Here is a 24896-nt window from a genome sequence, read left to right as displayed (position 1 = left end):
AATTCAGTGACAAGCACTGTTCTAGAGTAAAAAGGGTGGGGGGGAGTGCATTTTGTATACCTTTAAAATAAATAATAGTTTGGAGATCGTATGAAAGGTATTTTCTCTAAAGTCAAGGGAAATACTTTCTTTATAACCTCATTGAAGGACTAGATTAGTAGTTACTTTGGCCAAGGAAAATTTGAATTTGGCAAGCAGTCTGTTTTTCCAGGGCAAGAGTATTGAAGGGATTTTTTTTTTTAATTTCAGAAGGTTGACTCTAAAACACTAATTTCAGAGAGCTCATTCACTGGGCAGCAACAGCCAAAACAGCTATCAGACATTTCCTGGCAGTTCATAAAGCTAAACACAAATTTCTTTTTTTCTGATTGGGTCTGTTTGTCAAAAGTAGTAAACAGTATGTGGTAGAGTAGTGTCTCTCCCTCCACCCCCCTGTCGCTCCCCTTTAAGTGAGTTTCAGCACTCTTTGATTTTCTCACAGCGGAATCAAAGCCTTGTTTGTTTTTCTGTGGTTTGAGCCTGGGTCCAACAGGCATGGTTAGAGCTGAGCTGTTGCTGAAGAGAGAGACTAGAAGGAATGTACTCTTGTCATGTGCCTTAGAATTGAAAATGGCTTCAAATCAAATCAAAATAACCACACAGACTACCTCTTTCCCCTCATCCCACTATGTCCTGCTTCTCAGGGGACACCAGCTCAGATGTAATATTAACAGGGACCCAAAACCTACACAAGAAGCTTCCCTCTGAGAAGGCCCAGGGGGAGAGCAAGACAGGCACTGATGTCACCTCTGAGGCATGTGGCAAGCATTGCCAACCAGCCTACAGAGAGAGACAGGCTCCCAAGGGGACAAGGGCCTTCCCTTCCTTCCCTGCTGATGTAATCACCAACCCAAGTACTGGTCCCAAGAAACTCTTATGCCAGCTTCTGAAGTAAAGTTCAGATATGTTATTTGCTCTTGGAGTGCAAGGCCTCATTTTCTCCAAAAACAAATTTGCTGCTCCAAAAAAATGCAGCTTTTAATTTAAACTCTAAGGTCATAACAAGAAAGAAAGCTGACATCTATGGAGTCCCTAATTTGAGCCAGGTTATTATGAAATTCAAGTGATTTCAGTGAGTCCTGGCCTCACCTCTGTGAAGCAGGCATGGGCATCATCCCTGTGCAGTAAAGAAAGTCAGGGTTTTGCCATATGGAGTCATCTGTGCCAAGGCCACACCAACTAGTAACCAGCAGGTACAGCATTTGCACTTTCTTCTGTCAAATTCAAAGCCCATGGTTTTCGAATCTCACCCCCTTCTGCTGCCTACATTCATATTTTCTCACCAGAAATTAAGGGGAATTGAAAAAAATGTTTTTAATTATATTGTACACCTAAAACTAATACATTGTTATATATGAATTACATTTCAATTAAAAATCAGTTTAAGAAGAATTTTAAATTAAAAACAAAATTAAGGGGAATTGTAATAAAAGGCTAACCCTTTGCTGAGGCATCTCAGACTAAAGCTCTCTATGGAGATGTGGGTGTGACAGCCCTAATCATTGCCACGCTTTTTTATTGGTATGTTTGTTTTGGTTTTTAAAGCTTTTGTGTTAAAATAGGCACTTTGTCGCTTCCTCAGTGAAACCATCATTCTGTTTTGAAAGTACAGTGAATATGCTGGGCTTTTGAAAATAAGAGGAAGGTGTACCAGAGCAAAGGTTAACCTAAGAAACTCATCACAAGCCCAATTGGAGGGAAGGGGGTGACCCTAACTATTAGAAAGCCAATCCCACTAAGTGTACAAGTTACTAGATTAGGACTGACAAGAAAATGGACTTAGTCTAGTTGTCTTATTTTTACACATTTCTGAATGAAGGGCTCACTAGTTTACTTTAGGCTTCTTAACACATTGACTCCTTCAGGCTCATAACCAAGTCACAATGGACACATTTGTGTAGATATTGTTCATGGTTTGCAAATTCATGAATGGAGGCCAAGATATATAAAGTGACTTGCAGAGGGTTCTCCTGTTGGTAAGTAGGGAGCCTAGGTTTATACCAGGTCTTCTCTCTGTTGCCTACTCATTTCTCACATCTCTCTTCCTAAGGGGAAGTAATTCATTTTGACTGCCGTCCCCAGAGTTCCATGCCTCAAATTTGTTCTGAACAGGTGTCTACTAATGCTTGTAAGGCTTTCCAAGAATGCCAGTTGGAGTTTTCTACTTTTAGAAAATCTAGTCCTGTCCTCCTCTCCCATCACTTATGAAAGACATAGCTACAAACTAGGAAGTGGGACTTTAAATTTAAAGCCTACATTTACAGAATCTCCATCTCAAAATTAAGATAATGGAAGGAGGCAGTTCACTACCCATGTAGAATTAGAGTAATCATTCATATGTGAAAAATGACCATATGAATACAATTGTGTGTGCAGTATATGGAAGTAATACTGATCTCTCATCTTCAGAGAGTGATTCTTCAATTATGAAGAGAAAAGCCAATTAAAAAACAGAATATCTCTTATCCACTGTCACTGTATCCATATGTTCCTATTATAACCCTTTAGGTCATCACTTTCTAGGTGAGTATGAAATAATAGTCAATCTCAAAAATGAAAAAATGCCAAAAAACAACAAGTGCTGGTGATGATGTGGAAAAAAGGGAACCTCATGCACTGTTGGTGGGAATGCAGATTGGTGAGGCCACTGTGGAAAACAGTATGGAGTTATCTCAAAAAACTAAAAATGAGTCTGCTTTATGACCCAGCAATTCCACTTCTGGAAATAGATTAGAAAAAACATAAAACATTAATTCAAAAGAATATATGCACACCTGTGTTCATTGCAGCATTATTTACAATAGACAAGATTTGGAAGCAGCCCAAGTGTCCACTAATAGATGAGTGGATAAAAAGCTGTGGTACGTTTACACAAATGGAATACTACTTGGCCATAAAAAAGAAGGATGTCTTACCCTTTGGGTAACTACATGGATGGACCTGGACAGTATTATGCTAAGTGAAATAAGCCAGTTAGAGAAAGACAAGTTTTGTATGATTTCACTTATACATGGAATACAATGAACAAAATAATAGATACAAAGAATAGACTGGCAGTTGTCAGAGGGGAGGAAAGTTAGAGAGCTGGGTGAAAAAGGTAAAGGGATTAAGGGAAAAAAACTCATAGACATAGACAACAGTATGGTGGTTACCAGAGGGAAAGGGGATGAGGCAAGATAGAAAAGAGGAAAGGAGGGGAAAGTGGTGATGGAAGAAGACTTGACTTGGGGTGATGAACACACAATACAATATACAAATGATTTATTATAGAATTGTACACCTGAAACCGATATAATTTTATTAACCAATATCACTCCCATAAATTAAATTAAGTAAAAGAGAGAGAACATGACTGCGAGTCACATTAACCAAGATTCAGTTAAAAACATACTGTCATGAAAAGATATTCATTTTGAAATAGCGTTTGCTGACTTAAAAAATAACACTCATCTTAAAATTATTTGTAAGATACAGAAAAGTATAAAGAAGAAAATAAAAATCCCTGTAAAGTTCCACTGAGCTAAAAAAAAAGAGAGAAAGAAAAAACCTGTCACTCTAAATGGCTGTGTCCTATCATAGAGAATTTGCATGTTTAGATTACTCTTTTTTTTTTAAGACTTGACTTATTTATGTTTAGAGGGGGAGGGAGGGAGCAAGAGAGGGGGGAAAACATCAGTGTGTGGTTGCCTCTCATGCAGCCCCTACTGGGGACCTGGCCTGCAACCCAAGCATGTTCCCTGAGTGGGAATTGAACCAGGAATCCCTTGCTTTACAGGCTGGCACTCAACCCACTGAGCCACGTCACTCAGGGCTGTTTAGATTACTCTTTAAAGCACTTCCACTCTTTAAAGCACTTCCACCATGCCATTTAGAGGCTCTTTAAAAAATATTAGTTGATTAACATCAGCTGTACTCTCCTAGTTGGAGAATGAAGCCAACGAGGATAAGATGTGATGAGTTCCAATGTGGATCAGTTCTCTGATCATTCCAGGGCCACATACAGGGTGGGGCAAAAGTAGGTTTACAGTTGGAGTATGCAAAACATAGAGTTTATTCTTGTATTATTATTATGTATTATTTTTCGTACAAACAACTGTGTTATGTTTCCTTTTGAGACAGTAATCCACTCCCCACACACTACCCCTCTCCAGAGTAGTACATGGAAGGACAAACACATGCTTTAACAAAAAGCATACACAGTTTCAGGTCCTACTCAAAAGCCTTGGGATCAGTAACTTCATCAACAGAGTGAGATACACTCATTACTGGTGTGTCCCTCCAAGGAATAAGGTATGACATTCCTCATTATTCTAACATGTGTTTATAGGACTGGTGAGTTTTACATCTTACCACTCTTGCTTCAGTCTTTTTCAACCAATGGTAAATGAGTCCAAAATTTCTGGTAGTAAAATCTCCACTTTGCAAAACTAATTGCATTTTTGTGGTTATTGCTTTGGTTTTTATTCAAGCAAAATAATTTTTATTTCTCATTTGATATTAATCTTGGGAAATTCCTCTATTTTCAAGTCTTATTTCAAGAAAAACAAAATTTTTGCAACTCCAAAAGTGTTACTTATCCTGGATTTTCTATAACTGTCCACCTCAGACTATCAACAACAGTACAAAAAGCCAACTTTTTGTGTTCATAAAAGTCAATAGTGAAAAATAAGACAACTGTTTTATTTTCATTAATTGCTGCATAGTAAAAATGTGTAATTATTTGAAGAAAAGTATCCTTAAACTGAATTATCACATATTTCAAAGAGAACATCAATTTATACATGCCTGTGTCTTTTCAATAGAGAAATACTGAAATGTGGTTAAATACCAGAGACCATAGCATGAGTAAGAAAAAGGATTTGAGGAAATTTCCTAGGAGTTAAACAATTACAACTACTTTACTCCAGATCACTTTTTAAAAAATGAGTATGGAAGTCTGGCTCAAGCTTTAATATCTAGTGTGACTTGTTTTTAATTGCTAATTTGTAGGTTGGCTTAATCCCTTGATTTATTATCTGCCCTTTTTAATGTAAATAGTCATTCTGAGAGATGTAACCAGAGAGGCATATTGATGCCAAGTTGCAATTAAAACTTTGGATCTGACTTCTGATCTAGTCCATGTGACCATATTGTCAGGAAGGATCAAACATCCTTATACAGTTAGCAAGGGGTAGAGAGAAAGGAGAAAGACTGATTTTGTAGCATATAAAGAATGCTTATATTGTTTTTGAAAATCAGTTTAAATAGAAGACCATCTTTCTTTCCCATAGGGCATCATTTGTTATGTAATTTTTATTTTAGGGCATCAAAATTGGGTCAGTTTTGTTATATCAACTAAAAGAAGGTTCACAGCTCTGGAATTAAGAGTCCCTGCATGGGAACTTCTAGCCCTATAATTTGGAGAGCCCTAACCATCAAGGTAGAGTTGGGAGTAGCATCACAAAATAAGACATATGAAGATATCTGTACTATAGTGTTTTCTGACCAAAGAAGTTTCCATCCCAAGAAAGATAAGCACCTCCTAGGCAGAAAATATTACCATTACCTGGAATTGATATAGGAATTGAGAGCATGAGCCAGGGGACATTTGAAATACTACATTGATTTAAATGCAAGCTTGGGAATCTTTAAAACTTTGACACTTATCCTAGCACTCTTCTCCTGCCAAAAGGATGGCTCTGATTAGCTGTCTTGGTGAGGCAAGCATGGCATGGAGGAGACCTTACTGGCCAGGGGTCCCACCCATAGCTTTGCCTCACTCATGTAGCCTTTCAGCGGGGACCATGTAGTGCAGGCACAGCCCCCGGCCTCTCACCTCATGCACAATGTCCACTGTAGAAGTTCTTGCTTATTGTCCAGGCCCAGGGCTTCTTTTAGAAGCCAGAATTCACAGCCTGCCTCTTGTTGAGTCAAAGATTACGTATTAAATGCATACTGTGTTTTTAATAGAACCAAGTGAAAGGCCTTATAATCCCCTCACCCATGTGTGGTTCTTGATGGTTTACACAGCTTTTTTATGCATAAAGTCCCCTTAAGTCTTTCTAATGCCTTGGAAGGCCCCATTTATTATCCTCATTTTTATAGATGAATAAACAAAAGCTTACTTAGGTCAAGCCAGGAGGCAAGTAAGACTGAAAATGATTCAAGTGGCAGGCTTTTCCTACAATCTCAAGTGGTAGCTACACTGCCTTTCTCATTTGTTTTATGAGGAGAAAGGACAACCACAGAGGTGAAGTCACATCATAGCAGAGGATGCCTGGTCTACATGACTTAACATTGATGTTGTTAACCCTGTATCACCAGTCCAAGGCTGAGTCTGCCAAGTGTCTGTTCTGTAAAATTAAAGGTCCTTCTGTCTCCATACAATATTCTTCAGAAGCAAACAACTAAGTCCTGCCAACACTCAAGGGATAAAAGTAGACCTAAGCTTCACCTCCTGAGGCCAGGAGATGGGCACAAATTATTTAGAATTTTCTATAAGGAGGATCGGTCTCTCTTCTCCCCTGCCTTCTTTTTTACTGTCCTTTTACTAGAAGACACTGAAATTAACTGATGGATTTTAAACATAAGATATCACATGAATATAGCCTATACTTTTTTATAATGCCCTTCCTTGAAGCCCACCAAAACAAGTAATGATACAAGTGAATCACCACCCAGTAGCAGTCATCTTTATTTTGACGCCATCTCTGCTGGACTGGTGGGATCTGCCTTTAATGATAAAACATTCTTTATCATTTATCATTTATGGGATGAAGTATGCATTGCCGACAATACATAAAGCAAAGCCAGGTACAAGGCATCCCTGCAGGGCAACAGGGTACTCTGCAGGACTGGAGCTGGCTGTCCCAACAACACCTGGATGATTGCGTCATCACCAGAGTCATACGTGCTGTATTCTGCAAGGGTAAGAAGAAGAAACAATTTTCACATAGCCTCCCAAAGAAAGGATCTGTAGTTCAACAGTCACTTTTAAGCACATGCTACATGCCGTCCTTGGACTGAGGATTGCAGGTGGGTCACATCGGGCACCCCCCCCGCCCCGACCCCAGGTCTGGTGTTCAGATGGCTTCCCCTGGAGGAGAGAATTCTAGTTCTCTCGAAGTCAGTGCAGTGGCAAAGGCAAAAGAATGCTGAGTTCACAGGAAGGGAAGGAGCCTGTACAGGGGGTGAGAAAGCAAGGCTTCATGGGAATCCATGTCAAGAAAGGCAGTGAGCCCATCAGACACAGAACAGCATGTGGAAAGGAGCAGGGGCACAGAGGACTGCAATACTGTTAGCTTCAGCAAGAACATGGGCCATTTGTGGGATATGTGCTGGCAAGAAGGAATGTAAGGCAAGGCCTGGGATGCACTCTTAGTCTTTAAGATAGTGGAGAGCATTTTAGAATGATCACACCAGCGGAACTCTGGCAGTCTTTCTAGTTCGAATACCAACCAATGAAATTAGATGCTGGCCATAAACACTTGCAGACCAGTGTAACAAGCAAGGATGTCAGGGGCCTGAAGTGGGCAGACATATAGCCAGGACAGCAGCATGGCCCAGAAAGAGAGCAAAAAGAGTTACTAGTAAACCAAACCCATCCTTCATACCACATACTTTCTCATCTGAAATGGTGCTGGGGGCCCTCTAATTCCCATCATTCTGAAAGATACACAGTCTCTGAGGATGTTTGGCTCATCTGTGGTTTTGAGCTGCTAGGGACAGAATGAGGCTGTGACAAAACACTCAGGGCAAGGAAAACCCAGAGGGGCTGGACTTCCGATCTTCGTTCTTTGAACCTGTGGGTGGGTGGGGCTGAGAAAGAGTAAAAGAGCATGAAAAATAGAAAGATGTACAGGAAACTAGGTGGCTTTTCAATTAATTTATCAAAGCACTTTCAGTTCCCATTTAAAACCAAGCAAACCACAGTTAACAGAAAGAAAGAAAAAAACCACAAAACCAAACAGGCCTGAATCATTAAACTAGGTATCCCTTTTCAAGGGCATATAGCATATATTCAAAAAGCAACAGAGAGAGTTAATGGTTTTTGCCCAGGGAGTAGGTGTTAGGTGCATACATGCTGCTCATTTTGTGAGCTCTCACCCAGCCCTCCCAACAAATGCCCTCTGAGTGGTCCCATTTTATAGATGAGGAATCTGGGGCCTAGAAAGGTCATCTTCTTCCTTCAAGGTCACAAAGTAGAAAACTGTTCATTTGAACTTCACAGCTTCCTTGAGGACCACTAAGACACCAAGTGATGTGCTTTATGAGCAGTTTGGATGGAGTATAGCGAAGTGCTGTTGACTTCCTGGGTGTCACATCTCAGCTGTGCTGAGATGGAAAGAATCAGTTTCTCGGCTGAGAGGCAGGAGCATGTGGGTAGTTCAGAGGAAGCATTCAGGCTGGACTGCTGGCCGGAAGACCCAGCTCTGCTGTTGAGCTGTGTGTGCTTCATCATGTCTTCACATATCTGTGCCTCAGTTTCTTCACATGTAACATGGCGCACTAGACACCATTGTGCCTGCTCCACTGACACTGCGAAATTTTACCTGACACTTTCTTGTGCCACCAAGGTGGATGGAAATGCCTTCCCCCATGTTCGGGAGCAGCTCTCAAGCAAGGACCAAAGGGAGCAGGTGTATAAATGCCCCAGCTGCTTCTCCTCCAGTGAGGCAACCCTGAGGTGTGTCTTGGACTTCCCAGCAGAGTGAGCTCCAACTGCCCCCAGTGATGACTAGCTTAATAAAACACACTATATTGGCTGCCTTCCCTCTTGTCTCACTTCAGCAGTCCAACACCAGTGTTTCCTGGGATCACCTCCCAGATGAACTACTCATATTCAAGTCCTGGTCTTAAGGTCAGCTTCTGAGAGAATGCACACTAAGATGAATAGGGATTATGTATCATCTCAGTCGAAGGGTTGGAAAGTATGTAATAGTGCTTGGAACTCACTGAGTACCATGCAGTGTCAATTCTAATCCTTAATCCAATTCTTAATCCAATTATACAGCCAAAGGAAAATACGTTAACACATAAAGAAAAATTATTTTGCCCTTGTACAGAGGGAGGCCCATCATGCCATCTCCTGATTTGTTTGCGGTAGGAACAACCAGGCTTGCATCTCATCTCCACCATCCTGGGAAGTAATTTGACTGCTAAGCCCCATGCCCAGGTGCATAGTGAGGGTGGCACTAGTTCCTACTTCAAAGGGTGGAACTGAGGATTAGCACTAGTGAGGTCATATATACATAGCTCCCTTAGAATAGGAACTGCACAATAGATGCCCAATAAATGTCAGCGATTATAAATATTTAAATTTCATAATTTGAGCTCCCATCTCTTATAATGGGCTTCTCTTTTTACTACTTTACTTTTTTGAAAATTATCAGAATGCTAGAACTCTAATAAACCAAGAGGCCATATGACCTAACTTCATCATTTACCTTTATCACGTAACTTTAGGTTGCAAACTATACATTTTGAGTATCATGTTGTTTAGGTTCTGGTTTCTATTGGAATCCCCTGGAGAATATTTATGATTATTTTGTTCTGTTTTAGCAATCAGTCAGGTTCAGACTGCTAGTTCTGTCTTGCCTTCCATGGGCAATGATTCTGATGGCAGTTCAGAAGTTTGAGGCAATGACAATGAGTGACATGAAGTGACTTGGCCAAGGTCACTTAGAAAGATAGAGTTCAGCTGGCTGCCAGGCCTCATGCTCCTAGTGCTTTGTAAGATTTCACCTTCTCTGGATTTTACCTTCACCTCTCAGGCTCTCACTTCCCCCTAGACAGCATTGGGTAAGCACGGCCAGCGTTGTGATGACTCCCTGTCTGATCTCTAGCCTTTTCTGAAACGAATGCTGTCAGTTGGAGTGACAAAAGGGAGAAGGCTCTGTCTTGCTTTCCTAACAGGAGAGTGATCACCCACAGCATGGGAGGGAAACACATTTAACAATTCCTACAAATAACAACACCAGGTCTCATTAAGGCAAGAAGCATTCAAGCCACTGCCATGTTCTTTACTATCTCCCCTTATGGGTAAGCTTTGGGGACAGTTGATGGGATCTGTATAAATATTTTCAGAAAATTTGTTTTCAGTTCTGATCATTCAGCTAACATTTTGTTTCTAAAATTTACAATATTGTATATAGCTCAAACAATTCTCTAGTATGTTTTTTTGGTGGATAAATACACTTCACATAACCAGGTTTCTTGGGTTCGAATTCTGACTCTCCCTCATGCTAAGGGTGTGGCACTGATCTCCTTGGGTTTCATTTTCCTCATCTATGAAATGAGCCCCCATAGGGCTTGTTTGAGACTTGAAGAGTCAGTACATGTACACTGCCTAAAATGGTGTCTTTGTTCTTAGTTTGAACTATTTTGTTTCTAGGATTTAAGCAATCAGAGATAATAAAAAACAACAGATAGTGATATATATGAAACGTGATCATTCTGGATTATTTTATTTGTTTATTTGTTTGTTTTTCTGAACTAGTTCTCATTCTGAAAGATTTTTCATTCCTTTTTTCACTTAGATCATTGTACCCTCTCCCTTTATGAACTGAACCTGTTTTTCTTATTGGAGAAAACCAGCTGGGTACCAGATCCCTTGGACTTTAATAGTTGTTCTATTTATTAAGGACTTGGAGAGGAGGGTTAGGAGGAGTAAAGTCTTGAAATCAATGCAAAAAGAGCAGTCTTATTTCTAAATAATTGCCTTTAAAAATGGACTAAAAAGGCAAGTCTCTCCCTGGACCACACCCGTGCCTTTCCCCACCCCCTGAAAGATTCGACATCTCTCAGTCTCAGTTTCCTCCTGTATAAAATGGCCATAGTATCAGTATTATGCAAAAATAACAGAGTTGTAAGAATTAGATGACATAATGAAAAAAAGCACAGCCCAACCAACTGAATGCTCAATGTTAATTGCTATTATTGATTTTTCATTGTAATAAAAAAGTAAAGTCAAAGATGCTATGAAGTTGCATATTATTAACACAACATAACCAATGGAAACCAATGTGAAATGTTAAATAAAAATGTTTTTCTTCTTACTTTATAACCTCTTTTGCTTCAACCTGAATTCTACAGTTGAATAAAGCTCTCTAGTTAAGCAGATCTCCCAGATAGGATATGGAGATGGAGGAACAAAGAGAAGCTTGGACAGGGGAAGCTGATCATTGTGGGGTCAGCAATAACTTTTGGCATCCTTTAACCCTTGGGTTGTGGGAAAGTTGTGGTTTTTTTTTGTTTGTTTGGTTGGTTTTTTTAGAGGGAGGGTAAGGGAGATAGAAAGAGAGGGAGAGAAACATCAATATGTGGTTGCCTCTCCTGTGGCCCCCACTGGGGACCTGGCCTGCAACCTAGGCATGTGCCCTGACTGGGAATCAAACTGGCGACCTTTTGGTTCGCAGCCTGCGTTCAATCCACTGACCTACACCAAGCAGGGCGGAAGGTTGTTTTTGATGTTTGTGTGTCTGACTTAGATTTCTCTTTGTCCCTGACCTTCTCATAATACATGATAACTTGGATTCAGTGTGATCTGGTCCAGCGTCAGGAATTTCAAAGGCCAGAAAGATAACAACTATTCTCAGTCTTATAAGTAAGCAGATACATGGACTTCCACAAAGAAATCACATTAAAGTCTCAGATATGAGGTGTGATTACTATCTAGGTAGCTTTGATGAGAATGTGCAAACATTTGAGATTGACAAGCTGATATTGAAAAGGCACAAATCATCTTCTGTCTGGATCCCCAGACCTATGATCCTGGTCATGTTACTGTCAGCCAAGAAAGCTGCTCCACTGGGCAACCACCTGAAGAAAGAGGGAGAAATAATGCTTCCCATACCTAAAGGTGTTTCTAACTCAACAAAAACATACTTCAAAAAATTTTTACTTACAGCCCTGGCTGGTGTGACTCAGGGGATTGAGTGCCAGCCTGTGAACCAAAGGGTTGCTGGTTCAATTCCCAGTCAGGGCACATGTGTGGGTTGTGGGCTGGGTCCCCTGTTGGGGGTATGTGAGAGGCAACCACACATTGATGTTTCTCTCCCTCTCTTTTTCCCTTCCTTCCTCTCTCTCTAAAACTAAATAAGTAAAATCTTTTTAAAGAATTTTACTTACAGAACAGTTGCAAAAATAGTACTAAAGATTATGTCTTCCTCTGGCCCAGATTCCCAGAATGTTAGCACTTTGTCACGTTTGTATCATTCTTTCTCTCTCTGTTTACACACACATACACACACACCATCCTTATTCTGAACCATTTGAGTTAGTTGCAGACATTGTGTCCTTACCCTAAGTGTGCATTTCCTAAAATCAGAAACATTCTGTTACAAATGCAGACTTTATTCAAATCTCATCTAATGTTCCACTAATGTACTTCACAGCAAATGAAATAAAGAATTATGTTTGGGTCCAGAATCCAATCTAAGATAACATGTATATTTAGTTGAATGTATTTCCTCAGAAAAATACTTTAAGGGATCTTGAATTCTCACTATTAGAAAGTCCTTTCATGAAAATAATATTTGCTTACCTATCAACTCAATCAGTAGAAGAACTAGGTCCAAAAAAAGATCCTCTAGAATATCCAGAAGCCTGAGCTTCTGGAGGAGAAGGCATAAAAGCAGTTTAAATATATTTAATTGCACTGATTTTATGTAAGAGAAACAGAATTCATCAGGGAAGATGTTTTTCTTCCTGGCTTTACAGAAGAAAGGTGGGAGTGTGACAGTGCTGCTAAGTTTTGTTGGGCAGGTGGGTGTGTAGTTATAACTTGTCTGCCCTCTAACCAGTGCGTAGTGTTGCAGATAGAGGTCCATTCCAAGAAAACAGACCTACATTTCTTCTTTCTTCAGACAATGGTCACATTAGCTGCACTTTCTTTGGCAGATGTGGTGTTGGAAAAGGCCATGCACAAGTGCATCTTGAAGCCCCTGAAGGGGCACGTGGAGGCCATGCTGAGAGACTTCCACATGGCTGACGGCTCATGGAAACAACTCAAAGAGAACCTGCAGCTTGTGCGGCAGAGGAATCCGCAGGAGCTGGGGGTCTTCGCCCCAACCCCTGATTTTGTGGATGTGGAGAAAATCAAAGTCAAATTCATGACCATGCAGAAGATGTATTCTCCAGAAAAGAAAGTCATGCTGCTGTTGAGGGTCTGCAAGCTTATTTACACTGTCATGGAGAACAACTCAGGTGAGGCTGCCATTTCCCACTAGGGCCAGTGATGTGGCCAGTGACCAGGCTAGTCTGCACCCACAGGTGAAGCCTGCACAACCCCAAGTACAGTGGAAATATTAGCAATAATCATTACTACATTTTGGCCAGTGAGGGTTTGTGTCAACGGTCTACAGCATATGTCAGAAACTTGGAGCATGCAGTAATGGTGCAGTTTTATTAGAGCCAGCCATTTCATTGGCTCTCCCTTCTTTTCTACAAGCTGAAGCAATGTAATTGGAATTCACAAAAGAGTTATAAAGTGGGGAAATAAGCCCTAGGATTTCCCGTGTGCTGCTCCTGATAGATCCTAACTATGACTCATAGATAGTGATAGAGCCCCGTATTCTTCTAGGTCTTCAGGGAGCCTAGTATAATTCATTGGATGACTAGTACCTTTTCCTCTGAGTGAAACTGCTTCATGGAGAAGGAACTGAGAGAAAACACAGGCTCGAATACCCACTCTTTGAGTAGATAGAAGTGTGCGTGCATTCAAATTGTTGAGGAAAGATAATACATGAGCTCTTACACTAGCAATGATAGCATGTGAGCATCACCTCTTAAATATGCCAACATATTTCACATATAGAAAATATATTTTTTGTAGTTCATGAAATCATTTATAAAAGACCCTAGAAAGTATCTACACAGGATTATGTTCTTCTGAAGTACAGTTTCTCAATCTCAGCACTAATGATATCCTCACCAGATAATTCTTTGTTGTGAAGGCTGTCCTCTGCCTATGGGAAGTTTACCAGCATCCTGGATGTCATTTGCACCCCACCCTCCAGTCCCAGCAATAAAAATGTCTCTAGACAATGCCAGTTTCTCCTGGGGACAAGATCACTCCTCACCCCTGCTAAGAATCACCACTGTAATGAACAATAGAAAGAAGGACTAAAATCTTTTGGCCATACATTACACATGTGTATCTATTGTACATATGCTGAATTAGCACATTTAAATAAATTGTGTGGGCAACTTGAACAGAGAGCAGCCTTTATTCCTGGTTTGAGTTCAGTCCTCTCACAGTGTTTGTTATTAATTTGCACAGACAGCATTAGGAAACAGGACACAAAGGGTTAACATGATAAGAAGATAACTTCGTAAATTAGTTTGTAATATTATTGCTGAAAGTTAAGCTGTTTAAAAGTACTGTGTCCTATTGCATAATGATGTAATTCATGACAGTGGGGAAAAAAAAATCTTTCCGGTGTTCATTGACTCCTAGAGGCTCATTCTGAAATTGTGAGTGAGGTCTGGTCTGAGACATGGGCAGTGGGGAGGGTCGTGGTCTACACAGGATTCCAGAAACACCCACCTCTGTTTAAGAATAGCACATTTACCCAGGATGACTCCTTGCTATCTAATAAAAGCAGCAAGTAGGAAATGAAAGAAAGAAATGTGGGTGAAATTATTCCTGTTCTTCCCGTCCCTCCTAATCCTAGGGAGGATGTATGGTGCTGACGATTTTTTGCCAGTCCTGACCTATGTCATAGCGCAGTGTGATATGCTGGAACTGGACACAGAAATCGAGTACATGATGGAGCTCTTAGATCCTTCGCTGTTACACGGAGAAGGTAATATGCTTTCTGAAAGGTGGAAAGAACTGGGTGCTTGGGAGGGTTTTGGTGTTTGTTACTGAGATGAGGTTCACATAACAAAATCAACTGTTTTAAGGTGAACAATCCAGTAGAATTTAGTACACTTACAATGTTGTACAATACACGACCTCTATCTAACTCCAGGAATATATCCCAAATAAAACCCATTTCCCACTAGCAGTTATATGGGAGCTTTATTAAAATCGTAAGGGTTAAGTCCAGTTTTAATTTAAAAGTTGCTGACTTTTTTTAAACTACAAAAGTAATACATATTTATTGTAGGAAATTTAGAAACATCAGAAAAACACAGAAAGTGTAACCCTGCCATAATTTTACTTTATTGAGATTGGTTAATTACAATTAAAAAATGTTCAATAGAATAAATGCTGTGTTGAAAAAGAAATGGTTTCTTTGATTTCAAGAGGAAGTTGAAATCAAACTTTTGTTAGAGAATATTTCTGCCTGAAGAAATGTCTGGCTGGCTATTGTATATGTGAAACAGATGGAGGCCTGTCTTTCGTTTTCATCATTTAAGGACATGTTTGTTTTCAAGATGAAAACAGCATTGATTTTCTTTTTAATTTAAAAAATAGTATCTGCTTAAATAAAAAAAAACAGTGGAGTAAAATCTGGGCAGTTTATTTTCAATTTATCTTGGCAATTCACTTTCCTTCTTGTGTCTGCCTAACTCTAACATATCTTAGCAGAAATTCTTTCTCTTGACACATTGATTAGGTATTTTATCATGGAAATAATTTGGATGTTTGTCATTGTGGTACACAGCCTTGAAAAGCAGAAATAACTGGGACTCCGCTGTGAGTTTCTGTGTCTTTTTAAAGGAGAATAAATCAGGGTCTGTCCATTGTGAATCCTGTTCACCCATTATCATGTGTCCCTTTAAGAGCTCAGCATAGACCTTTCTTTTTCTTTTCCCCAGTGAAGTTTAGTCCAAGATTAAGTTAAAAGGTCCAGGAGTTGATAGGATTCCCCAGGGATGTGTCATACTTGTACTTTTCCTGAAGGGAACTTCATTGTATTGCCACCCACGTGTTCTTTAGTCTCCTACTGCCTGGCTTTCTTATGAGGTCTGCCCTCCTCCTTGGAGCCCCTAAAGTACAGCTTTCACCTCTCTAGGGTTAGTGCTGACTCAGGGTTAGTGAGGATTATCTTTTCATGTTGTCTTCCCACCCCAGACAGAAGTGAATGAGCCCCTTTCATTCCTGGGACCTCTCACCTGTTTATCTGCCCTCACTATTATTCACAACCTGAGGCAATGAGACTTTCCTTCCCTGCTCTGCCCTGGGGCTTGACAGGAGGGGTGAAAGAGTATGGATTTGTCCAGTGACTAAGAGAAGTATTCGAGCCATCATTATTACACTTCTCATCATTGTTATATAGTGCATCATTTTTATAATTTTTTATGCATCTGGGTTTTTTTTTTTAGCTTCAATCATGTTTAATTCTAGTAATAAATGTGTCAAATTCTTGGCACTTTAGGGAAAGGGCATGCCAGTTTCACTCAGAAAATTACCGTTTTGTTGCTGACAATGTACACTTAGGACAAACATATGGCTTATGTCTTGTGGCTTGAGGAATCCAGACAGGCATTTCCTGCCACCTTTCCCTGCTTTCCCCAGGGGAAGACACTATCCTGGACACTGTTGATGATCACAGCAGGTTGCTGTCCTCACCTCCAGAAATCATGCCTGAGAGAAATACAAGGGCCCAGTTAGTGAACATATAGAGCAGCCTGTGAGTTCATGCTTAAACTTAAGCCTGCTTCCACTTAACTATGTCTCAGACAGCTTGGCTGCCTTCTTGGGGAGAGTAGGTAAGAGCATGGGATCAGGGATGCATGCCTGTGGTTACAGACCAGGCCTGTGCTCCAGTGAACTGAAGCTGTGCAGACCAGGAGGAAGAAGCTGCTGAGCAGAGAGCTACATCAACCCAGCCCTCTGTGGCCTGCCCCAGGCCCTCTTTGGTTTGCAGGGCAGTAGCCCACATCTCTTTTCTGCTGTTTAAGCAGGTAGTTTCATTATGGAAAAAGCATCATAGAACCCCTTTTAAGTGCACAGCTCTTGTGGTAGGGCTTTAGTTTGCTAAACCTTCCTCTAATTGCATCCACATGTTTCAAAGTGTGGTCAGTTTTGTATTTCCAGCATTTCGCATTTTCTCTTTAGTGGCCTGAGCAGATCACAGCTATGGATTCTGAAATTTGATATCCAAAGGAAACACCCTCCCTCCCAAACTTGATTGTAACAGTACCCCCGAGTCCCAGTTCTAATACTAGCACCTCTTTCTTGAATATTTAAGTCAATATTGCTTTCTCCTAAAATTCTGTGTAGCATTTAAATGTACTGCTGTGTTTCATATTTAGTTGTGTGCTGATTTGTTTTGGGGGCAAATATTTAGTAAAAAATCAGCTACTCACAATTTTGTACTCACATGTGGAGCTGCCTTGGGGAACTTACTCCTGGCTCGTGAGCAGTTAAACTATTCAAATAACTGTAAACAAAAAGGCTGATGTGTGCACAAAAAATGTATTACTCAGAGTGGCCTAGGTGATGCTGCCATTAAAAAAAAAAAAAAGCAAATCCCTATCAGTGACCACAAAGGTGTGTTTCTTTCTGAAGTTATGTGTCCGCTGGGATTTACAGGGTGGTCTGCCCATTTCTCAGATGGTAAACCAATCACATCTTGACTGTTGTCAGTTGTTGAACAGAGAAAAGAGTTGTTTGCGATCTTGCATTAGCAGCTAAATACTTTGGCCATCACAAAATTGATGTAACCACAACTAACTTCTGATTCCTGCATGAATAAACTACCCATGTTCGTTTTCTTTAATACATTTATAAACTTCTGTAGAGCAGGTACTCAGACTCTGCTTCTTATAAACTCACCCCCTGCTCTTTGCTCTGGTGGAGATTCAACATCATTTTGACAAAGAATGTCTCTAAATTTAAAATGTGGGTGACAATTAGGGAATTTTTAATTAACGTTGAGGGCGCCCCCTAGTGGTTCTATAGCACAGTACTTGTGAGTTGCTAAGAAGGCACCAAATTATACTTGAGAATGGAACTGTGAACACATTTCTGTATACCTCACAGCATTGTAGTCTTTTAACACTTTACAAGCATAAGAAATCATTACTAAATGTACTTTCAAAGGGACATTACTTGCTTTTCCTTGTAAATTACTTTTTCCAAAATGTGTCACCTTAGTTCCCAAGTAAAGGTAGGAAAAGGAATAAGGAAGGAGAAATTTTGAGGAACCCATATTATTGCAAACACAGTCATATATTGTGCAGTCCTTTCAAAACATATACTTTACTTAAAACTTAGAAAATGTTCATTCCTTAAAAATAAAAAAAAAAGCCCCAAAGAAATTGCCAGGAGATGTGTGGACTCCTGTTGCTAAAGTAAATGATTCTGGCCTCAGAGCTGTTGACCTCGCCACCTCACATGCCTCCCAACTTCCATCAGGCCTCAACCAAAAGGCCTGACCTTTTCTATCAAAACATTTTCACAATTGCACTTAAATAATTTAGAGATTTCTGTTTGTCTCACCCATTGGAATGGGAATCCCATCAGTGAAAACAGGGCATTGCTGGCCAGGATTGCCAGTTTCCCCCTCCTTGGCAGGGTCCCGGGTACCCTAGGGTGTCTGTGGGGATGACTCCATGAAAGGACTGATGGAGGTGTGAAGGATGTGCTCTGGATGTGTTCTTCTGTTGTCCCACAGGAAATGCATGTGGGAGAAATGGGGAAAATACAAAGTACAGCCTCTGTAAGTCCACTCACTTATCACCAGAGTATGAAACTCTTGGACACTCTTTCTGTCCTTTCTAGGAGGCTATTACTTGACAAGCGCCTATGGGGCACTTTCTCTGATAAAGAATTTCCAAGAAGAACAAGCTGCAAGACTGCTCAGCTCTGAGACCAGAGACACCCTGAGGCAGTGGCACAAACGGAGAACCACCAACCGGACCATCCCCTCAGTGGATGACTTTCAGGTATGTGGTCCATGATGGTGATAAGGGGTAGGAGGAGGCACACTGCTTCCCTTGTCCTCCATGAAGGCAGAGCTGACTATCGGGACTGAGATTCCCCTTTGTCAAATCATCTGGTGGAAGAGATATTTTTAAACTACCCTCTGACCTTGTTGTTTCACTTCTCTGTTTTGCTTATATTTAAAAAAGAAACAAAAAGTGTGTTTGGCCCAAGTTTTGCTGCCCTTAAGGAAACAAAGTCAAATCAAGGCAGGATTTCTTCCAGAATGTTCAGCATGGATGCTGAGCACCTAATTAGACAGAAAGTCAAGGAGGAAGTTCTTGGCACAGGTGGTGGGCACTTTGTTTCATGAGAAGACTGAGTGCAAATAGCAGCAGTGGACCTGGTCTCTCTGAGAAGAAAGAGAGGTGCAGTAATGCCTTCCCTCCTCCCCTTCCTTTTTTTTCTACCTATTCCCCAAAACAGAAGACCCCAGAATCTCACTGGCAGCATCAGCTCTGGCAGCCAGTCAGGTCCTGCCTGAGTCCCCATCTGGAATTTCCTGTGACTGTGAGCTGGTGCCCAGGAATATGAGCTTGTTTTTGAAAAAGGAGAGACAGATTAGGGCTATAGAAATCTTTACCCAGCACAACACTTGATTTGCTTATAAGACTATGAAACTATGAGTAAGCCCACAAATGTCTTTGAGTCATATTTTGAAAGTTTCAAATCAAATTTTAAAACCTGACTGTATTTTGTTTTTATGTGCCATGTGGTGAATTTTTAAGCAGGACAGATTTGTCCATGTCCATATTCAGATTCACCTTCCTTTCCTTTTCTGCTTCTCAGTGCTCTGAAAATACTCAAAGGTACATTTGGTTCACAGTCAGCCCTTCTGCAAAGGCAAAATCATCAACTTCTTTTCTAAGATAGCAGTAGTCTCAGAAATTCCTTTCCAGGTACATTAATGTAGAAAGCAAGATAAATACTGTGTGTGCTCCCCTGTCCCCTTGGGCTGTTGAAGAGCTGTCCACGTGTTAGGCATTTTGCATACACAGGCTCTTGGGGTACTGTGATTGCCTGTCCCAGGAAGAGACTCATAGTCTATACACCCTCTGAGGAGAAGAACAGAAGAAATGAGAAAAGCTCATTCTTCATGTCCCAACCTACCACCAACCCCTTCGTTCTGCCCCCTCTCTTCAGCTGGAGCTTCTAACCTAGAGACCCCCAGAGGCCACAGTTGCCCCTTCCTTCTCCACATCCCTTCCCACTGGCCTTGCTCACTCAGGAGATGCACAACTTAGAATATAACCCAAAAAGGGAATTGTCAGCAGTCCATTTGGGTGTAAAAACAAAAACTCAGACACAAAACTCCATTTGGAAATGAACTCCTAAATCAGGGGTCGCAGACGCACACACAGTCTCCTTATGCTGAAGAGGCAGCACACCACCGTGGTGAAGACGCTAGAACACTGGGTCTGCCACCCACTAGATGTGTGGAGTTGGTCAGGTTGCTTAGCCTCTCTGTGCCTCAGTTTCTTCACTGGTAAAATGCAAAGCATGTAGACTTCTTTCACAAAGGTCTCATCAGAAGTCAAGGAATAACTGCATACCAAGTGCTTGGCCAAGTGTTGGGTGGGGGATTGAGATAGGAGAGGACAGAGATGGTTAAAATGGAGCATGTGTATTTGCTAAGGAGTTCTAATTCAAGAATGTCAGAGTTTCTTACCAGTGCAGAGCTCACTGTCCTTCCCTTTGAAAGACATTTCTCTTTTAGCATCCCAGTAAACCCTCGCATGGGACCCTGGAAAGAGAGCACCACTTTCCTTCACTCCAGAGTAGGGTTTCCAGATTTAGAAGAGGAGCATCTTTTATGTTTGAAAAATCAAATTTAACTGGGTGTTCTCTATTTTATTTGGTAACCCCACTTCTGTAGAAGAGGAAACTGAAGAAGTTATCCAGGGTCACAGAATCTCAGAGAGCCTGGTATGAGTGTAGGATTCTTTATACCTCATTTGGGCTTTGCATCCATGAGATTGAAGCCTTACTGCATTTTGTGATGGCATATTCTTGGTGCTATTGACAGTGCCAAGCCTGCAAACATCTTTTATACCCCTACAACACTTTTCATTTAATCACCTCCGTCTCCAAAGCCCTGTGGAAGAGTCTACATTTTTTCTCCTGACATTTTCCATATTGTACTCAGAGCTACTTGTATTTGATGAAACCACATGAAATTGCCATTTGGAGAGGTGAAACATGGTCAAATATTGGCACTATCTTGTGGTCTAACCTAACATTACTGCCCTTGCTTAAGCTTCATGAAAAGTCATCCAGAGTGAGTACAATGTATACTCTTGGGTCTACACATTTTACATGTCTCTTCCTGCTGACTCCTGGTTCAGGCTCTTCTGATTAGTTTGTTTTTCTAGCTGGGAAGAAACCCAGTATTGAATCTAATTCACAGTCTTCACCAAGATTTCTTAACCAGGGTTTAGGAAGGACACTCAAAGATCAGAAGAACTGAATGAATTTCCTGTTCCTTCTATTTGTAATGAATTAAAATACAGCCACTCAGTCCATATAGTTGCTCTCCCCACAGTCCAAATTTAGCATGGCCTCTTTCCTTGCCCTTGGAGGCCTCATGTCCTGGCATTATACATCCTGAGAAGCCAGAGTCTGCAGTGGTTTGCAAAATAGACTTCTCACTTGCATCTCATCAGGCTCGCTTATAACTACTCTGTCTCGTTTCCCCCTTCTCACTCAGCCCAAATATCTCTTTCCACCTTCAGAATTACCTCCGAGTTGCATTCCAGGAGGTCAACAGTGGCTGCACGGGCAAGACCCTCCTTGTGAGACCATACGTCACCACCGAGGATGTGTGTCAGCTCTGTGCCGAGAAGTTTAAAGTAGAGGACCCTGAGGAGTACAGCCTCTTCCTCTTTGTTGATGAAACATGGCAGCAGCTGGCAGAGGACACTTACCCTCAAAAAATCAAGGCTGAACTGCACAGCCGGCCACAACCCCACATCTTTCACTTTGTCTACAAGCGCATCAAGAATGATCCTTATGGTGTAATTGTCCAGAATGGGGAAGGAGACCCCACCACTTCATAGAAGATACCTGGGACTTTTCAGCAGTGTGTTCAAAGGAGGGTGAGGAACCTAGCCTTCTGGCTTCCATGTGGTTGTGTTTGAAAAGCAATCACCTCCTTGCAGACCCCTCAGTTCAGTGACTAAGCCATCCACAGGCTGACTTGGCAGGGCATCTTTAGCCACATTGTCCAAGAAAGGTAGCTGAGACACATGAAACAGTAGGATTCTCCTTAAGAGATGAAGAATTGCATTTTATGGTCTAAGGGTCCTACGATTGTTTGCTACCTACCTGCAGCCATATTCTAGGTGGACTCACAAGTATGTATATGTGCTGAATAAACATTTAAGGTACAAGCTCTTCTCTTGAATTCAACAGCAGGCATTTGACAAGGTTGGCCGATGCAGTGCGTCAGGTACTTCTGAGTTCTTTGGATAGCTTCCTTCACCTTTTTCTTTTTTCCTTTTTTAAAAAATTTTGCAAAGAGCCCTTGTGTTTTTATATATTTCATAGAAATTTTTTATAGCAGTTGCAGGTAAACTGTCAGGATTGGTTTTTAAAATATTTTTGTAACTTTAAAATATTCTATAATTATGCATGTGATTTTAACATTTAATATTCAAAAAGAAATCTCTTGCTGGATTTGAGAGTATTGCATTCTACAAGTTTCTTTTCTATAACTGGATGTTTCAGCAACTTTGGGGAGAGACTGCTGGATTTCTTAAAGTGATGTATTACTGACACTGGCTTTTGGAACTCTGATGTACTGTTACCTTGTTCACGCTCAGTGATATTTGCTATCTTATGTTTCACCAAGTGATGTTGAGGATCAGGAGAGAAATGAATGTAGAGAGAGACTGAGAGAGAAATACAGACTCTAACAAAGGACTAAAGAGTTAGTCTGCAGGTTCAGACTCCTTGAAGAAAGTGGGAAGAGGAGATGGAAGGAACTGTTTATGCTGAGAATATTGTAAATATGCAGTGAGATTTGGCAAAATTTTTCCATGTTATTTGCTCTTGGAAACAATTTTGAAACCTCCATGAGGAAAAAAACAATAAGGATAACACACGTATTTTTCTTTTCCACGAAAGTCAAAACTAATAGCATCAAATTATTTGAGACAGAAACCAAGTAATGTCTACTGTGACTTTCATTGAGTTAAATAAGATGCTGTTTAGAAAAGAGTTTGGAAATGCACCATAAAGGCCATCTGAACTTTAAGAATGTATTGTGAAGTAAATTTATGTTTTGCGAAATCTGGTTAGGGATGCACAAAGTATGAGGGTCTTGTATCAATGTAACACAGGTAGTTGCTAAAACATGTTATTGTACTGTGTAAAGATGTGTAGTCATCTAATTCGGTTGGCTTTGTACATTGTTCCTTTGTTAGCTTTTGTGATACATCCAGAACCCTCAGCACATACTGTGTTGTACTTCCTTTTGTAAATGATTTTTAAATGGAATTTTGCACATAATACATTGTAATATTGTACAATAATCATGTGTGAAAATAATTTTTGAAATATTCTTTAGTTGTCTTTCTTCTTTGGGAAGCAGAACATAATGTGCACTACATAATGAGATGTTAATCTGAAACCCAAGCCAGTGTTTGTGATTAGATAATCCATAGAGAGGAAACAGAGAAGTTTACCTTCTGTCAGCAGTTTATATACTAATATGAGGCAAAAATCAAGGAGCAGAAGGAAAAGTGTGTTCTAACATGAAAGATTTCCAGTGTTACCTAGATAGTAATTAGCTTAGTTGGACCTAGAGACAATCACAGTTAAGCAAAAGGGCCCTGCAGACAAGCCACCCCTTCTTTTGCAACCTCTGGTGTGCCCTGAGAGTTCAATGCTCTTTCAAAATCAGCAGGGCAGAGGTTTAGTCTTTTTTTTTTTTTTTTAATCATTGTTCAAGCACAGTTTTCTCCCTTTTACTCTTTACTGCTATATTCCTGGTGCTTGGAGCCATGTCTGGCAGTTAGCATGTGCTTTGTAAGTTCTTGTGTCTGAACAAACTTTCTAACCCAGTAGAATGGATACTTCAAGATCAGAAAGACGGCTGAACAGGCTGCCTGCTTTTTTTTGCAATGAATTAAAACTAATAGTCAACCTATGTAGTGGTCTGCCCCACTCTCCAAATTAAGGTCATCAATGCTGTTCTTATCCTTAGAAATCAATACCCTGCTGATTTAAAGCAAGCCACAATATCTGAATGGGAGGCAGTCTCAACAGCCTTTAATAAGATGAAAGCAAGATCAAAACAGGAAATGTTAGTGTGAGCAAAGAAAACATCACAAGACATCCCCTGGTTTTGTCATTGGGCAATATTTCCCTGCTAAAATTACAACATAACATGTGTCTTCACTTTTTTCCCTCACGCAGACATTTCTCAGTTCTCAAATTGTCAGGAAACAGATTTTGGTGTAGTTTGGAAGGAATAAGAGGGAGAGTAAAAATATACATGCTGGTGGAGGGAGAGGAGAATGTATTTCCAAATCTAAAGATGTTATAAAAGTTGAATGCCAGACAGAGGCAAGGATTTTTCTTAAAATATTGCTTGCACTGCCAAATATTCCCTACAGGGACACAGAATAGAAATAGAACCTGTTGAGTAGTTTACGTCATGAGTAAGTTACAAATGAAATCTGTAAGAGAACACAAAAAGTCCGGATGCCCAACCTTGAATGCCTTCATTCATAAATGTGCCTTCATTGGGCAACTCTCATCTTCAGTTCCTTTAAGAGACTTCAAATGAGAGAGAACTCTGATTATCTAAGTATATTTTATTGATTATGCTATTACAGTTATCCCATATTTCTCCCCTTTATTTCCCTCTGACCTGCAGCCACCCTCCCACCAGCATTCCCCTGCCCCAAGGACATGTCCATGGGTCATACATATAAGTTCTTTGGCTTCTCCATTTCCCATACCATTCTTAACCTCCCACGGTCTATTTTGTACC

The 24896-nt window shown here is 40.6% G+C and overlaps 1 protein-coding gene across 8 annotated transcripts in view; it reads left to right on the top strand.

Moving 5' to 3' along the window:
* The window catches only part of RIN2 (Ras and Rab interactor 2), a 247649-nt gene extending 224190 nt beyond the window's left edge, over positions 1 to 23459 (top strand). For all 8 annotated transcript variants that reach the window (XM_036009482.1, XM_036009483.1, XM_036009481.1 and 5 more), the window contains 4 exons: positions 12919 to 13224; positions 14694 to 14825; positions 18698 to 18861; positions 21631 to 23459. In XM_036009482.1, coding sequence (XP_035865375.1) covers positions 12919 to 13224; positions 14694 to 14825; positions 18698 to 18861; positions 21631 to 21954 — 926 coding nt within the window. In that variant the 3' untranslated portion in view covers positions 21955 to 23459. The remainder of the gene's footprint in view (positions 1 to 12918; positions 13225 to 14693; positions 14826 to 18697; positions 18862 to 21630) is intronic.
* The last annotated feature ends 1437 nt before the right edge of the window (positions 23460 to 24896 follow it).

The sequence above is a fragment of the Phyllostomus discolor genome, chromosome 9, assembly GCF_004126475.2.
Source record: "Phyllostomus discolor isolate MPI-MPIP mPhyDis1 chromosome 9, mPhyDis1.pri.v3, whole genome shotgun sequence".
NCBI classification, from domain to species: domain Eukaryota; kingdom Metazoa; phylum Chordata; class Mammalia; order Chiroptera; family Phyllostomidae; genus Phyllostomus; species Phyllostomus discolor.
The sequence above is the reverse complement of the archived record's forward strand: the minus strand, read 5'-3'. Positions and strand labels throughout refer to the sequence as shown.